Source organism: Siphateles boraxobius, unplaced genomic scaffold (genome assembly GCF_051911475.1).
Source record: "Siphateles boraxobius isolate OS27281-9 unplaced genomic scaffold, OSU_SipBor_1 17, whole genome shotgun sequence".
NCBI classification, from domain to species: Eukaryota; Metazoa; Chordata; class Actinopteri; order Cypriniformes; family Leuciscidae; genus Siphateles; species Siphateles boraxobius.
In genome coordinates this window covers 3,976,457-3,989,601 of record NW_027508777.1, presented here as the reverse complement: position 1 = coordinate 3,989,601, position 13,145 = coordinate 3,976,457, and the positions used below count along the sequence as shown (strand labels likewise).

General features: G+C 36.8%; 2 protein-coding genes and 2 long non-coding RNA genes across 6 annotated transcripts in view; 3 read left to right on the top strand and 1 right to left on the bottom strand.

The window, feature by feature from the left end:
• The window catches only part of LOC143740254 (MSL complex subunit 3-like), a 272,665-nt gene that overhangs the window by 247,716 nt on the left and 11,804 nt on the right, over nucleotides 1-13,145 (top strand). The gene's annotated exons all lie outside the window — the stretch shown is intronic.
• On the top strand, nucleotides 8,757-9,214 carry LOC143740271 (uncharacterized). Its single transcript, XR_013204817.1, has 2 exons — nucleotides 8,757-8,860; nucleotides 8,976-9,214. It is a non-coding gene; the product is annotated as an uncharacterized LOC143740271 (long non-coding RNA).
• Nucleotides 9,741-10,853, top strand: LOC143740265 (uncharacterized). The gene is made up of 4 exons (XM_077232377.1): nucleotides 9,741-9,992; nucleotides 10,111-10,249; nucleotides 10,383-10,457; nucleotides 10,566-10,853. Exons 2-4 carry the CDS (start codon nucleotides 10,152-10,154, stop codon nucleotides 10,774-10,776), a joined length of 384 nt encoding a protein of 127 aa, XP_077088492.1. The 5' UTR covers nucleotides 9,741-9,992; nucleotides 10,111-10,151; the 3' UTR covers nucleotides 10,777-10,853.
• LOC143740274 (uncharacterized) lies at nucleotides 9,986-12,344 on the bottom strand. Its single transcript, XR_013204820.1, has 3 exons — nucleotides 12,293-12,344; nucleotides 11,961-12,017; nucleotides 9,986-10,099 (listed from the first exon to the last, which is right to left on the bottom strand). It is a non-coding gene; the product is annotated as an uncharacterized LOC143740274 (long non-coding RNA).

Below are 13,145 nucleotides of genomic sequence, written 5' to 3'. Positions count from 1 at the left end.
TTGCTATGGTGTTGCTAGGAGGTTGCTAGGGTATTCTGGGTGGTTGCTAGGCGGTTGCTATGGTGTTCTGGGTGGTTGCAATGGTGTTGCTAGGCGGTTGCTAGGGTATTCTGGGTGGTTGCTAGGCGGTTGCTAGAGTGTTCTGGGTGGTTGCTAGGGTGTTGCTACGTGGTTGCTAGGGTATTCTGGGTGGTTGCTATGGTGTTGCTAGGTGGTTGCTAGGGTGTTCTGGTGGTTGCTAGGGTGTTCTGGGTGGTTGCTAGGGTGTTCTGGTTGGTTTCTAGGGTGTTGCTAGGGTAATCTGGGTGGTTTCTATGGTGTTACTAGGTGGTTGGTAGTTGTCAAAGATGGTTACTGTTGAGTTTGTAGCATTTTATTGGCATGATTTAGCACTTAGCTCATCAATATTAGCATGTAGCTATTCACTGCTAGCATGTGTAGCATGTAGCAAGTCCTGTTTGCTAACATGAGTCAAAAGAGCCAACCCCCATCTCTATACGATGTTCTGATGCAGAGATATTGGTCTTGCAAAACGGTTGCTAGGGTACTCTGTTTAGTTGCTAGGGAGTGGCTTGGCAGCTGCCAATCATGAAGCTCCAAAGTCAATGTGAATGTATAAACCAACCCCCATCTCTATACAATGTTTTGATGCAGAGATATAGGTCGTGCGAAATGGTTGCTAGGGTACTCTGTTTGGTTGCTAGGGAGTGGCTTGGCAGCTGCCAATCATGAAACTCCAAAGGCTTCTTGTCAGTATGAAGGATATAAACCAACTCCCACGCCTTTGTGACATTCAGAATGGAAGATATCCCTCTTTGTATTTGTGTTGCTAAGGTGCTTGACAATGGTTGCTAGGGAGGGGTTAGGATGTGTTGAGGTGATTCAGGATTGGCTGTTTGCTGCCCCGAATCAAACGAGCCCACCCTCATGTTTCTATGACTCTTAAATCCTGAGATATCCCTTTGATCTGTTTCAATGGAAGTCTATGGAACTTGTTGCTAAGGAGCTCTAAATGGTTGCTAGGGGGTGGCTTGATAGCTTCACAATGATCCTGAGAGACTGATTGGCCGTCTGAGTAAAATGAGCCTGCCCCTTTGTCTCTATGACACTGTGATCCAGAGTTATGTTCAATATAAAAGCGGTTTCTATGGTGTAGGCTTACTACACCATAGTAAGTCAATGGGGCAACTTTGGGCCGCTCCTGCCCCCCAGGGGTGCAACTTTTACCCATTGTGTGGTATGTTCTTACAGAGCCTGTCAGCCTCTTCAAATGTGGTAAATTACACGTTTCTGCGACATCCTCGTTCCGACCTACGACTCGTCAAAGTTTGACGCAATCTTAAGTCTATGGGATTTTTCGGCCGGTTTTTCACCCCTGGGGCGAACATCGTACCCCCGATCCCTTATAAAAGTCATAGCACACCATTCCCGAACAGGCCGCACGTTTTGACGCCTCATTCGTGGGTCTGTGACAAAAACTGCGGGAGGAGTAGCACGTCAAAAAGTGGCCAGAAGAATAATAATAAGAAAAAGAAAAAGAATAATAAGTATGGACAATAACAATAGTGTTGCCTTGCTTTCAGCAAGCAGCACCAGTGTTGGGAGTAACGCGTTACAAAAGTAATGCATTACAGTAACATATTACGTTTTGCTGTAACGCAGTAGTGTAAGGCATTACTAATCAATTTTCAGTAATATTTTACTCGGTACATGTTCGGTAAGGCTTGCGTTACAACAGACTTTTAGTTTTAATTGTAAAACAAACAAACAAAACAAAAAATACAGCAAGACCGCCAGACATTAACGAATGAAAGATGCAAGTAGGCTAAATTACCTGTTCGTGGTCAGTCAATAGCCGCGTGTGATGTCCAAGTCTGTAATTAAAGACTAAATGGCAGCGTCTGATATATTTGTATAGCGATTTATTTTTTACAGGAGTGCCGTGAGGTATAATTTCGGCCTCTGTGCTCACGCTGGCCAGAGGAAAAGCGCCTAATGGTGAAGATGGCATGAAGACTACATTCGCGAGATGGACGTATGCGCATTAGGCTATTCGTTCTTTCTTTTCTTTCTAAACAGTTAGGCTATGTTTATGTGGTATTTTTCATGTTTTCATCACGCAATCATGTTTTTGATGCCGTGGTGACGCGTTCATGTAAGGGCGGCGGCGCTGCCGATAAAGCACCTAAATGCTGTCAAAAAGAACCGGCAAAAGATTTTGAAAATGTCAAATATAGCAAGGAGACATGTTGATTGTTTATTAATAAAGTCGAGATGAAGTTGACGATGCTGACTCGCGATCTTCGCAGTATTGAATGCACCAGAGAGAAATGCACATTTCATTTCATAAGCAGAGAGCAGTCTGTTATCTTTCGTTTTGAATTGTTCTGTTTACAAGTAGACATTTCAATATAGATATATTTTTCAGGTCCGTACAATTAATACAAAACGAAATTCACTTTAAAGAAAGGCTTCGTGTCTTCTGTGTAAGGTGTCTGTGAAAGTTTTAAAGCAGTCTTTTAGTGCCGCTTCAGAGCGGTCGCGTCCGTAACGGAGAACTGTCACGTCTGTAACATTGTTTTTTCCTCATAAATGCGAACACGAAAAATAAAATAAAATGAATATTTTATGTTCTGTGGAGAGCCAACCCTTCTTCATTAGATTTGCGCAGTGTAATTCACAGAATTACAAATAAAAAATCGTTGCCTCCTAAAAGTTAAAGATTTTTTTTTTGTCACACATGACTGTCGATTTCCCTAATATTAAATATAAAACGCATGTGTAGACTGATATTTTTCTAATGTCTGGACTCCTTTCTGGGAGGAGCCTATGGATAAACAGACGTTTCAATATTTTGGTATTAATGCACTTTCTGAGAATTTATATAATTATATAAGTTTTGACTACAAGTCTGCAAATGTCATGTCCATAATGCTGGAATTTCCAAATTTTAAATAATTTATCCTCAACTAGTTTTGTGGTGTAGGTCTACATATTTTATAATGTTAAGTTAACTTCAAATAATACTAATAGTAATTTAAAGATGTGGTAGCATTGGATCTGGACGGTATGGATAACGCTGGGAGTTGGAAGGGGTGTGGCGCCATTCTGCAGGTTCGTGGATCTGAGTGTCGCGATTTCGGTTTCATATCGCATATCGTTACAGCCCTAGTCATTTTAGAATGTTAAGTTCTACTTCTGTATAGTTATTTTTGTGAAAGTAACTCAAAAGTAATACAGGAGTAATGTAACGCATTACAATTCTGAGACCGTAATATTGTAAGGTAATGAATTACTTTTAAATAACAGTAACAAGTAATATATAATGTATTACAGTTTGGAAGTAACTTGCACAACACTGAGCACCACTAATAATAAGTATGCACAATAACACTAGTGTTGCTTTGCCTATGGCAAGCACCACTAATAAGAATAATAAGTATGCACAATAACACTAGTGTTGCTTTGCCTATGGCAAGCACCACTAATAAGAATAAGAATAATAAGTATGCACAATAAAACTAGTGTTGCTTTGCCTATGGAAAGCACCACTAATAAGAATAAGAATAAGAATAATAAGTATGCACAATAACACTAGTGTTGCTTTGCCTATGGCAAGCACCACTAGTAAGAATAAGAATAAGAATAATAAGTATGCACAATAACACTAGTGTTGCTTTGCCTATGGCAAGCACCACTAATAACTAGAAAAAGTTCGTCGAGACAAACTTTAAGTTGGCTTGTGAAAGTTCGGACCAATAAGTTTGAAGAAGTTTAAAGTAGTTTGAAGTTTAAAGTAGTTTGAAGTTTAAATTAGTTTGAATTTTAAAGTAGTTTGAAGTTTAAATTAGTTTAAATTAGTTTGAAGTTTAAATTAGTTTAAAGTTTAAATTAGTTTAAAGTTTAAAGTTGTTTAAATTATAGTTTGAAGTAATTTAAAGTTGATAGGGTGTTTCTAATGGGTTGCTAGGGTGTTCTGGATGGTTGCTAGGCGGTTGCTAAGGTATTTTAGGTGGTTGCTAGGGTGTTCTGGGTGGTTACTAAGGTATTTTGGTTGGTTGCTAGGGTTTTCTGGGTGGATGCTAGGCAGTTGCTAGGGTGTTCTGGGTGGTTGCTAGGGTGTTTTAAGTTATTTTGGGTGGTTGCTAGGGTGTTCTGGATGGTTGCTAGGCAGTTGCTAGGGTGTTCTGGGTAGTTGCTATGGTGTTGCTAGGGTGTTCTAGGCTATTTTGGGTGGTTGCTATGGTGTTGCTAGGGTGTTTTAAGGTATTTTGGGTGGTTGCTAGGGTGTTCTGGGTGGTTGCTAGGCGGTTGCTTGGGTGTTCTGGGTGGTTGCTATGGTGTTGCTAGGGTGTTTTAAGGTATTTTGGGTGGTTGCTAGGGTGTTATGGGTGGTTGCTAGGGTGTTATGGGTGGTTGCTAGGGTGTTCTGGGTGGTTGCTATGGTGTTTCTAGGGTATTTTGGGTGGTTGCTATGGTGTTGCTAGGGTGTTTTAAGGTATTTTGGGTGGTTGTTAGGCAGTTGCTAGGGTGTTCTGGGTGGTTGCTATGATGTTGCTAGGGTATTCTAGGGTATTTTGGATGGTTGCTATGGTGTTGCTAGGCTTTTTTAAGGTATTTTGAGTGGTTGCTAGGGTGAACTATTTATGAGTTTAAAAGTTCATAAGTGTATGAATTCATGAGTTTATAAGTTTATGAGTTTATAAGTGTATGATTTCATGAGTTCATAAGTGTCAAAGTTTATGAGTTTAGAGTTTATAAGTTTAAATGAGTAAGAGTTCAGAGTTTATTAATTTATGAGTTTAAGAGTTCATAAGTGTATGAATTCATGAGTTTATAAGTGTACGAGTATATGAGCTTTGAGTTCATAAGTGTATGAATTTATGAGTTCATAAGTGTATGAATTCATGAGTTCATAAGTGTCAAAGTTTATGAGTTTAGAGTTTATAAGTTTAACTCTCTGATGGTCTTCAAAAAAAAGTCACACTCGTGGTCTTCGGGGTCTATTGGACCCCAGACAACAACATTTAATTTTGTAACCGAACAATATTTTTTTTTAACAAATATAATTTTACTCGGTTTATTAATGTTTTTACTCAACATTTGTGCAGTTTTTGTAGAATTTATTATTTTTTTAAAAATTCTATAAATAAATAAATAAATATTTAATTAGATAGGATTTTTACAAAAAAACAGCATTTTATGTTAAATAAACTTTATAAAAGACCCAGATTTCTAACGTTCATTCCTGGGGATACCATGGATAATTTTACAAGGTTTAATGTAAGATTTTTGCCCATTTTTTGGAAAATACAGGTTAAAATTTGTAATAAATCACTTAAACCACTAGATGGCTATAGAGCTCCATTATATGATATTTGCTATTTGAATTACTGAAAGATATAGTTTCTTCAGTTGGATTCATATCTAAATATTATAAAATCACAATTATAACAAAAATAAAATAATTTTTGTCAAAATTTTGCAATTTTTGTACTGAAAAAACACTATGCATGGTAAACCGCATGACTTCTGCAGACAGGGTTGGAGCAGGTTTGGCACTTCACTGTTGTTGTTGTTTTTGTGTGTGCGTGTGTGTGTACATTTTATTTTTATGTGTACAGTGTCACCAATTTATTTTTGAGGTGGTTCTTCATTTTGTATGATTTTATTTGACAAATTATAAGACTTTTTATAGCCTTACAAATGTATTTCTGTGTGTGTGTGTGTGTGTGTGTGTGTGTGTGTGTGTGTGTGTGTGTGTGTGTGTGTGTGTGTGTGTGTGTGTGTGTGTGTGTGTGTGTGTGTGTGTGTGTGTGTGTGTACGCACATTTTCAATGCGTCTAAGTGTTACCAATTTATTTTTCTGGTGGTTCTGCATTTTAGATTATTTTATTTTACAAATGATAAGAGAACAGTTTTTATAGTCTGTATGTATTCGTGTATTGGTTTGGCACTTCACTGTTGTTGTTGTTTTTGTGTGTGCGTGTGTGTGTACATTTTATTTTTATGTGTACAGTGTCACCAATTTATTTTTGAGGTGGTTCTTCATTTTGTATGATTTTATTTGACAAATTATAAGACTTTTTATAGCCTTACAAATGTATTTCTGTGTGTGTGTGTGTGTGTGTGTGTGTGTGTGTGTGTGTGTGTGTGTGTGTGTGTGTGTGTGTGTGTGTGTGTGTGTGTGTGTGTGTGTGTACGCACATTTTCAATGCGTCTAAGTGTTACCAATTTATTTTTCTGGTGGTTCTGCATTTTAGATTATTTTATTTTACAAATGATAAGAGAACAGTTTTTATAGTCTGTATGTATTCGTGTATTGGTTTGGCACTTCACTGTTGTTGTTGTTTTTGTGTGTGCGTGTGTGTGTACATTTTATTTTTATGTGTACAGTGTCACCAATTTATTTTTGAGGTGGTTCTTCATTTTGTATGATTTTATTTGACAAATTATAAGACTTTTTATAGCCTTACAAATGTATTCCTCTTTATGTGTGTGTGTGTGTGTGTGTGTGTGTGTGTGTGTGTGTGTGTGTGTGTGTGTGTGTGTGTGTGTGTGTGTGTGTGTGTGTGTGTGTGTGTGTGTGTGTGTGTGTGTGTGTGTGTGTGTGTGTGTGTGTGCCTGTGGTGAGCATGATAATTTTGGATTGTGGATGTGTTTTGCATTGTTGGAAGTGTGCCACTTTATTTCTGTCTATGTGTTCTACGTTGTTTCTGATTTTGATGATGTTATTTTGTCTATTTTGATTGCGGGGTCCAATAGACCCCGAAGACCACGAGTGTGACTATTTTTGTCACGCCAACATAAAAACAGAAATCATAAAAAAAAAAAAAAATTGTAGATCTAGAAAGTGTTGAGAGCCGTAGAAAGTTTCAAACCATTTGGACAAAGAGAACAATTTTTTTTAATTTGAGCAAAAGTCATTTGGGGTCCAATAGAGTTCAGTCTATTAATTTATGAGTTTAAGAGTTCATAAGTGTATGAATTCATGAGTTTATAAGTGTATGAGTTTATGAGCTCTGAGTTTATAAGTGTATGAATTCATGAGTTCATAAGTGTATGAATTCATGAGTTTATAATTGTACGAGTTTATGAGTTTAGAGTTTATACGTTTAAATGAGTAAGAGTTCAGAGTTTATGAGTTAATTTATGAGTTTAAGAGTTCATAAGTGTATGTATTTATGAGTTTATAAGTGTAGGAGTTTATAAGTGTACGAGTTTGAGTTTAGAGTTTATAAGTTTAAATGAGTCTAAGAGTTCAAGTCTAGAGTTTATTAATTTATTATGAGTTTAAGAGTTTAAGTGTAGATAGATAAGTGTCATAGATATATGAGTTTATTAGTTTAAATGAGTCTCAATGGCTCATATAGTATATAGAATGGCAGTTTGATTCAGTCTAGGGCTTCAAGGAGTTTAGATTTGAATTTTTGGCAGTTGAGGAGTTTGAAAATCTGAACATTCTACAAAGTTAAGTCAATGGGGTTTTTTTGGGGGTTTTGATCGTCATTTTTAGGAAAACCGTAAGTCCGATCAGTTAGAAAAGATATAGCACACCGAGTCAGAACAGTTTGAGTGTCTGAGCCGAGTTTGGAGTATGTGGAGTTAAAGCTCTAGGAGGAGTTAGAGTTGTAAATTTTTGCGCTCAGAAGAATAATAATAACTAGAAAAAGTTTGTCGAGACAAACTTTAAGTTGGCTTGTGAAAGTTTGGACCAATAAGTTTGAAGAAGTTTAAAGTAGTTTGAAGTTTAAATTAGTTTGAATTTTAAAGTAGTTTGAAGTTTAAAGTAATTTGAAGTTTAAATTAGTTTAAAGTTTTAATTAGTTTAAAGTTGTTAAATTATAGTTTGAAGTAATTTAAAGTTGATAGGGTGTTTCTAATGGGTTGCTATGGTGTTCTGGATGGTTGCTAGGCAGTTGCTAAGGTATTTTAGGTGGTTGCTAGGGTGTTCTGGGTGGTTGCTAAGGTATTTTGGTTGGTTGCTAGGGTTTTCTGGGTGGTTGCTAGGTGGATGCTAGGCAGTTGCTAGGGTGTTCTGGGTGGTTGCTATGGTGTTGCTAGGGTGTTTTGGGTGGTTGCTATGGTGTTGCTAGGGTGTTTTAAGGTATTTTGGGTGGTTGCTAGGCAGTTGCTAGGGTGTTCTGGGTGGTTGCTATGGTGTTGCTAGGGTGTTCTATGGTATTTTGGGTGGTTGCTATGGTGTTGCTAGGGTGATTTAAGGTATTTTGGGTGGTTGCTAGGGTGTTCTGGTTTGGTTGCTAGGCAGTTGCTAGGGTGTTCTGGTGGTTGCTAGGGTGTTCTAGGGTATTTTGGGTGGTTGCTATGGTGTTGCTTGGGTGATTTAAGGTATTTTGGGTGGTTGCTAGGGTGTTCTGGTTGGTTGCTATGGTGTTCTAGGGTATTTTGGGTGGTTGCTATGGTGTTGCTAGCGTGATTTAAGGTATTTTGGGTGGTTGCTAGGCAGTTGCTAGGGTGTTCTGGTGGTTGCTAGGGTATTTTGGGGTGTTGCTAGGGTATTTTAGAAATGTTAGAAAGAAAGAAAGATTAGTTAGAAAGAAATAAAAAGAAAGATTTTGTAGAAAGAAAGATTATTTAGAAAGGAAATAGATAGGTTAGAAAGAAAGAAAGGTTTGAAAGAATTGTTAGATATAAATGTTAGAAAGAAAGAAAGAAAGAAAGATTAGTAAGAAAGAAAGAAAGAAAAAAGAAAGATAAGGTAGAAAAAAGATTATTTAGAAAGAAAGAAAGATAAAAAGATCAGTTAGAAAGAAAGAAAGATTAGTTAGAAAAGAAAGAAAGATAGATTAGTTAGAAAGAAAGAAAGATAGAAAGATTAGTTAGAAAGAAAGAAAGATTAGTTAGAGAGAAAGAAAGAAAGAAAGAAAGAAAGAAAGAAAGAAAGAAAGAAAGAAAGAAAAAAAGAAAGATTAGTTAAAAAGAAAGATTAGAAAGAAGAAAGAAAGATTAGTTAGAAAGAAAGATTAGTTAGAAAGAAAGAAAGTTAGAAAGGAAGATTAGTTAGAAAGAAAGAAAGAAAGAAAGAAAGAAAGAAAGAAAGATTAGTTAGAAAGAAATAGATTAGTCAGAAAAGAAAGATAGATTAGTTAGACAGAAAGATAGAAAGAAAGATAGATTAGTTAGAAAGAAAGAAATATTAGTTAGAAAGAAAGAACGAAAGATAGATTAGTTAGAAAGAAAGAAAGAAAAAGGAAGATAGATAGATAGATAGATAGATAGATATAGATAGATAAAATAGTCAGATGATAGATAGATAGATAGATAGATAGATAGATAGATAGATAGATAGATAGATAGATAGATAGATAGATAGATAGATAGATAGATAGATAGATAGATAGATAGATAGATGAGTTTATTAGTTTAAATGAGTCTCAATGGCTCATATAGTATATAGAATGGCAGTTTGATTCAGACTAGGGCCCGGTTGCATAAAGCACCGTAAGTTTTTCCCTTAAGTGTGATACTTAAGGGGCGATTTCCCCTTACCTAAGAGAATAACTTAAGGGTGTTGCATATAATCTCTTAAACGGTTCTCTTAGGTAAGGGAAACATTTAAGTGTTTCACGACAGCGATCCTGGATTCATGTTATAAAAGTCTGTTGTTGCCATAGATACGCAAAACACTAACACTAGCAATTACGCGTTTTCATCAAATAAAGTAGGCTAATAAAGTAGGCTAGGATATCGGAATGGATAAAGAAAATAAATAAAGCCTAATTGGACAGAGGAGGAGAAATGCATTCTTCTTGACGAATATGATAAAAGAAAAACAATTTTGAAAAGCAAACTAAATCCCCATGTAACTGCTGCAAAAAAACAGAAACAGTGGGAAGAAATAACGGAAAAAATCAACGCAAGGAATCTTGATGTGAAGAGGACGGTTCAGGAAGTCCTTAAAAAATATGAAAACATCACTGTGGTCGCAAAAAAAGAGTTGAGCGCTTATAAGAAAGAAGCCAACAAAACAGGTAAGATTGAGCAAGACTAGCGCTACGCTTTTAAGATTGTAAGCACCGCACCCTGGTGAAGAGTGCGCTTTATTGCTGTACAGTGTTAAGACCTAACGATTACAAAACTGACCAACAGGTGGAGGACCCCCACCGGCTGAGTTGTCGGACTGTACTATAATGGTACAAAACATCATTGGAGCTGACTCACCTGTCCTGTCTGGCATCTGTGGCGGTTTAGAGAGTGAAGCTGAACCAGTGCAACAGTGTAACATAGAGTGAGGCATTAAGTTATTTTCCTGTATCATCATATAATAACAGTGGCTTAGAGGATACATTATTATTTTGACATCATTAGAGACATAATACGTTATAACATAATGATTTAACTGACATTAATGTCACATTTAGACCCTTGCAGCACTCTGAAAAACAACTTCAGCACCATCAGATCGTCAGCAGAACGCCGATACAGGCAACCCCTAAGTAATGATTTATGTTAACTATTGCTTCAGCCTATAATTAATCCAACGAACAGCTTTAATATTATTTTTTAAGATTTTCTTAATTTTCCCCATTACTTGCGTATTTCAGAAGACCGCAAATATCACCTGCAGCCAAATCAAGAGAAGATGTGCTGGAACTGCAGAGAGAGGTTCTGCAGCTTCAAAAGGAGAAACTGCAGCTGGAGATTGAAAAACTAAAGAAGGAGACGGAAAATCAGGAGCTCTATAATTTTATTCTAAATAACAAACTTTTACAGCTAAAGGCTGAAGGAAAAATAACAATAACTACAATTGAGTAATTTTTTGACAATTGTTTTTTTAGATTTCAGATTGTGTGTGTGTGTGTTATAATAATAAAAACTACTACTACTACTACTACTACTACTACTTCTTATTTCTTCTTATTAAGATGACTACTATTAATACAACTATATTATCAGTTAAAGAAAGCATTTACAATGGCATCTCTAGCAGCATATCCAGCCTGTTGGAAATCGTGATTTTGAATCAGATGCAGTTCCTCATAGCCCTCTTCATTCCCGTGCTCATCCTCTTCTTCGATAGCAGAATACGTCTTGGAAAGGTTGAAGAGCACAACACACGCTACAATAATTCTGCATGCCCTTGAAGGCTCAATACGCAGTTCGCTGTGGAGACAGTGAAACCTGCGCCTCAGCTGTCCGATGGTCCTCTCAATAATCAACCTTGTGTGGGTCAGCGCATTATTGTACTTTTCCTAATCGGGTAAAAAAAATAAAGAAAAAATAATAAAGATTTTTATCAGTAGGCTATAAACAGTGCTTTAAGATAAATACTATGAAGGTAATGTATTGCATAAAAGATTTTCTTTCAGAGTGCAAAATATTTGAGGCTTTGATTATTTTAAAACATACGCAAATCAGGTAAGGTGTTACAGAATTGACAACGTGTAGCAGCAACACAATAGAAAGTGCATACCTATTTTAAATACATATTTTAATACATTTATAATTCAGTAAACTACTGCTAATATTTCTTTAATGCTCACAATTTGATTAACATTTTCCATGCAAATCTTTTAGGCACCAAATTATACCTTCATAGGAATATACGTATTAATTAATTACATGCCTGTGCAGCATTACGGGGATTCATGAAGGGCGTCATGAGCCATGGACGGCAGGGGTAACCACTGTCCCCGAGCAGGAGACCAGTGTGCACTCCAGCTTCAAAATCACTCCCTAGTTTGCTCTCCGCCAAAATCCTGGAGTCATGTGTACTCCCGGGCCATGATGCAACAACATTTGTAATTTTGCAGAGATGGTCACACACTAATTGTACATTAATTGAATGGTAGCCTTTTCGGTTTACGTACTGGTCTTCGTGTGTTTGGGGCGCCTGTATTCTGATATGTGTGCCGTCAATAACACCACATATGCGAGGAAAACCTGCTTTCCGAAAAAAACTGGTTTGAATGACCTCCTGGTCATGATGGGATGGAAACTTGACCGTTGCGTTTAAATGACGGGAAAGAGCCCCCGCAACCCGGTGAACCACTCTGCTGACAGACGATTTATGCACGTGGAAAACATCTCCCACTACCGTCTGAAAACTTCCAGTTGCAAAAAAACGCAGTGCTATAAGCAGTTGTAACACTGCAGGTAAAGAGTGGTTGCGATGTGTGACATGGTCAAGGTCGCCGTCTAGTTTGTTAGCGATGTCAAAAATTGCGCGTCGATCAAACCGGTATTCAAGCAACAATTTTTCATCGCTAAGATGGTCCAAAGGGTTCTCCCGATCTCTAAAAATTCGTCTTTGCACATAATTATCTTCAACTGGTTCCATAAATTCAGCCATGTCGTCTTATTTTTGTCCGCGTTACTCTTAAGGTTACGATTTCCAAACCTTAAATTATACTTAGGGAAATGACCGTTAAGGGGTTTTATGCAACAGTTAATGCTTTTTAAGGGATTACTTAAGGGAAAAAACAGCATTTAAGGGAAATTCTAAGTGTTTATGACGTTTCACCTAAAAAAAACGTTAAGTAACACTTAAGGGTATTTTTCTGCAACACCCTTAGATTTAAGGGAAACATAAGGGCGAACTTAAGGGAAAATGTCACTTAAGGTGCTTTATGCAACCGGGCCTAGGGCTTCAAGGAGTTTAGATTTGAATTTTTGGCAGTTGGCCAGTTTGAAAATCTGAACATTCCGCAATGTTAAGTCAATGGGAGTTTTTTCCGAGTTTGATCGTCATTTTTAGGAAAACCGTAAGTCCGATCAGTTAGAAAAGATATAGCACACTAAGTCAGAACAGTTTGAGTGTCTGAGCCGAGTTTGGAGTTTGTAGAGTTAAAGCTCTAGGAGGAGTTAGAGTCAGAAATTTTAGCGCTCTTAAAAAGAATAATAATAAGTTTAAATAGGATTTCAGTAAGTTGGCTCTCACAAGCCAACTTAATAATAAGTTTAAATAGGATTTCAGTAAGTTGGCTCTCACAAGCCAACTTAATAAGTTTAAATAGGATTTCAGTAAGTTGGCTCTCACAAGCCAACTTAATAATAATAATAATAAGTTTAAATAGGATTTCAGTAAGTTGGCTCTTACAAGCCAACTTAATAATAATAAGTTTAAATAGGATTTCAGTAAGTTGGCTCTCACAAGCCAACTTAATAAGTTTAAATAGGATTTC

Excerpts from the sequence above, each read along its gene's own strand:
- LOC143740265 (XM_077232377.1), top strand. The coding sequence starts at position 10,152 with ATGGTACAAAACATCATTGGAGCTGACTCACCTGTCCTGTCTGGCATC. Across the intron at positions 10,250-10,382 it reads GTGCAACAGTGTAACATAGA|ACCCTTGCAGCACTCTGAAA; the intron begins GTGAGGCATTAA and ends TGTCACATTTAG. Across the intron at positions 10,458-10,565 it reads CCGATACAGGCAACCCCTAA|AAGACCGCAAATATCACCTG; the intron begins GTAATGATTTAT and ends TGCGTATTTCAG.